Genomic DNA, 3,334 nt, shown 5'->3' with positions numbered 1-3,334 from the left:
CATATTATATCATAATACATTTTACAGGATAAAAATTTTTAAAATGCAAAATGTATTTGTAAATAATACTGCAAATTTGGAATTCTATATAATTTCGGAAATGTGTTCTATGGAAAAAAATCATTATATTATTTAGAGTGATTACAAATTATTCAATTAATTGCAAATCGTAATTAATTAAATTCGAATTAAAATCTAGTCACTCTATCAGTTACAAAAATTAAACTTAAATCTTTGGATGCGCATTTGTCATTTGCATAAATTCGAACATTCTTTTTCGAATAAAAGTTTTCAAATATAATAATTACAGATGAAAAATGAAATTAAAAAATTAATTATATTAACAAATTTTATTATTTTTAATATCAAAGAATTTGATTTGATCATAAAAATATTTATATGATTGATTGATTACGATGACAAGAAAAGTCATCGATCGTTCATTTTCATTTGAATAATTAAATTGCATAATATGAAATAAGAGAAGTAATAAGGAGAAATGAAATGGGAAAAAAAAAAGTGAAAAAGAATAAAAATGAAATTTTTAAAAAAAAATCAAAATTATTTCAAAAATTCCTAAATTCTCCTGAAAACTTCTTCTTATCATATTTATGCAATAAGTCAAAAAACAAAAAGAAAAATGAAAAAAAAAGTTATTTCAATAACTGATATAAATCAAATAAATATAAGTAAAAATTAAAAAAAAAAAAGAAATTAATTTTAGCAATTTAAAGTTTTACCTTTTTCTTTTTTTTTTTTTTCTATCAAAAATTTAACAAAGTTTAGCTAAATTATTCTTTGATAAGATTTCATTGTGTTAAATTTTGAATTAATTATTACGATTTCTTAAGAAAATCAAGAATGATCTTTATTTTTTTTTTCTTTTGATATTATATTCAAATATTTTTAAACTAATTGATAAACACGATGAAATCTTATTGGAGACAAAATATCCGACATCCTGCATTTATCAAATTTACTAAATTTCATTGTTGTTCTTATCACTTTCCTGATATTATTTTGAATGCAAAATGTTATCACTATAATGTTAATACTGATTGCAACGAATAAAAGAAACGTATTGTCAATAATGATCCATTGAGATCCATCCATTTGGTAAACAATTAAATCAGCAAAATAAATAAATAAATAAAAGTTGAAATTGTTTTCTGAGACCTTAGCAGGATTATTTTGATAAATATTACTCTTAATATAGTCGTCTTTCAATCAGAATAAGTTTCATCGTTTTTCATTTGCCATATTTATTTCTTTTGTTCGACTTTATTGAATTAATATTTAACATTGTTGTTAACACTGTCGATTTTGAATTTTGTGGAAGAATTGATTTCATCGTAGTATCATTATTTATGGATGAAATTTTTGATGAATCTGCAAAATATGTACATTTAGCTATGATCAATAAGCAAATATCGATAAATAACAAACAACAAAAAGCTTTAAGCATATGCAAATTTGTATAATTAAAGTCATCCTTCTACTCTATTTGCTAAAGTAATACTTACGGGTATCCTTCTACTCTATTTGCTAAAGTAATACTTACGGGTTATTTCATTCCTGGCAAAGTCATCCTTCTACTCTATTTGCTAAAGTAATACTTACAGGTATTTCATCTCTGGCAAAGTCATCCTTCTACTCTATTTGCTAAAGTAATACTTACAGGTATTTCATCTCTGGCAAAGTCATCCTTCTACTCTATTTGCTAAAGTAATACTTACGAGTTACTTCATTTCTGGCATTTTTTCCCTACCATTTCATTTTTCATAATTGTTTTAAATATTATTGAAACGAACCATTTAATTGTTGTTCATACATTTTTTCATTGATTTCATCAGAATGTTTTGTTGAAATACTTTTTATAAGTAAATTAATTAGCAAATTATTCCACATTTCATGCGGTTCTTTCTTCATCTCTAGTTTTCCATCAATAATTCGACGTCCATCTGCAAAAAAAAAAAAAAAAAATTTTCATTCATTTATCATTTGAATGAAAAATTGATAAATTGATCAGTTCTATTCGTTATCAATTAGATACTGATAATTCACGCTATCAATTAGATACTGATAATTTATGTTATTAATTAGATACTGATAATTTATGTTATTAATTAGATACTGATAATTTATGCTAATATTCTTTAATATATACATATAAAATGATTCGTATGTGATAACAAATCATTCGTTTTTTTTTTTCTTTTTTGCATTATTAATCATATTTAATTCGTTTAGCTTTTCAATCAAATTTAAATTAATATTATTTTTTTTTCTTTTTTTGCATTATTAATCATATTTAATTCGTTTTAGCTTTTCAATCAAATTTAAATTAATATTAAAGTTCCTTCGTCGAAAAATCACTTAATTTAGCTTTTCAATCAAATTTAAATTAATATTAAAGTTCCTTCGTCGAAAAATCACTTAATTTAGCTTTTCAATCAGATTTAAATTAATATTAAAGTTCCTTCGTCGAAAAATCACTTAATTTAGCTTTTCAATTAAATTTAAATTAGCATTAAAAAAAAATTCCTTCGTTTCATTTTTATTGTTATTAAAATGAAAAGAATTTTGAATAATTAAAAAAAAAAAACATTAAATTTCTTTTCAATTATGAATCATTTTAAAATGCATAAAAATATTTTAACCATTTCTATAGGAAACTGTTGGTTTATTCTTGCATTGTCCAAAAAATGTAAAACTATTGTGCGTTTTCTTTGGTTGTGCGTAGAAATCAACACATTCACTAGGTAAATTCACCAAACCCAACATTGTTCAATTGATCGATTTGTTATTTGTTGACAAGGATATAAAATATTTTCTAAAAATGTGAAATTTAAAAAAATATATCACAAATTTATTAAAATGAAATAGCAACAGAAATTTTAATATATATTGCAATGGAAAGAAAAGGAAGAGAATGAGAAAGATGAATAATTTCAAATGTTTTAAAAAATATATTTATTTGTATAAATTACTAAAATTACTTATTTGTATAAATTACTAATTACTAAATTATTTAGTATATACTAATTACTATATTACTTATTTGTATAAAATACTAAATACTAAATTATTTATTTGTATAAATTACTAATTAATAAATAATAATTGTCACATCTATCTAAATGAGAAAGATGAATAATTTCAAATGTTTTAAAAAATATATTTATTTGTATAAATTACTAAATTACTTACTTGTATGAATTACTAATTACTAAATTACTTATTTGTACAAATTACTAATTACCATATAAACCAACTTGAAAACTGTCAAATGCATAGAATATTGAAGTTTTTGCCTATAAGCTACAATAAATTA

The 3,334-nt window shown here is 21.5% G+C and overlaps 1 protein-coding gene across 1 annotated transcript; it reads right to left on the bottom strand.

Annotated features, from left to right (window-relative positions):
• Positions 1 to 1,249: 1,249 nt before the first annotated feature.
• On the bottom strand, positions 1,250 to 2,784 carry Bm17474 (Uncharacterized protein; the record flags this gene model as incomplete). The annotated part of the gene is made up of 3 exons (XM_043078084.1): positions 1,250 to 1,389; positions 1,812 to 1,961; positions 2,661 to 2,784. The coding sequence occupies 3 exons, from the start codon at positions 2,782 to 2,784 to the stop codon at positions 1,250 to 1,252; spliced, it is 414 nt and encodes a 137-aa protein (XP_042934018.1).
• Positions 2,785 to 3,334: the final 550 nt, after the last annotated feature.

The sequence above is a fragment of the Brugia malayi genome (assembly GCF_000002995.4).
Source record: "Brugia malayi strain FR3 genome assembly, contig: Bm_v4_Chr2_contig_001, whole genome shotgun sequence".
Lineage (NCBI taxonomy): Eukaryota > Metazoa > Nematoda > Chromadorea > Rhabditida > Onchocercidae > Brugia > Brugia malayi.
The sequence above is the reverse complement of the archived record's forward strand: the minus strand, read 5'-3'. Positions and strand labels throughout refer to the sequence as shown.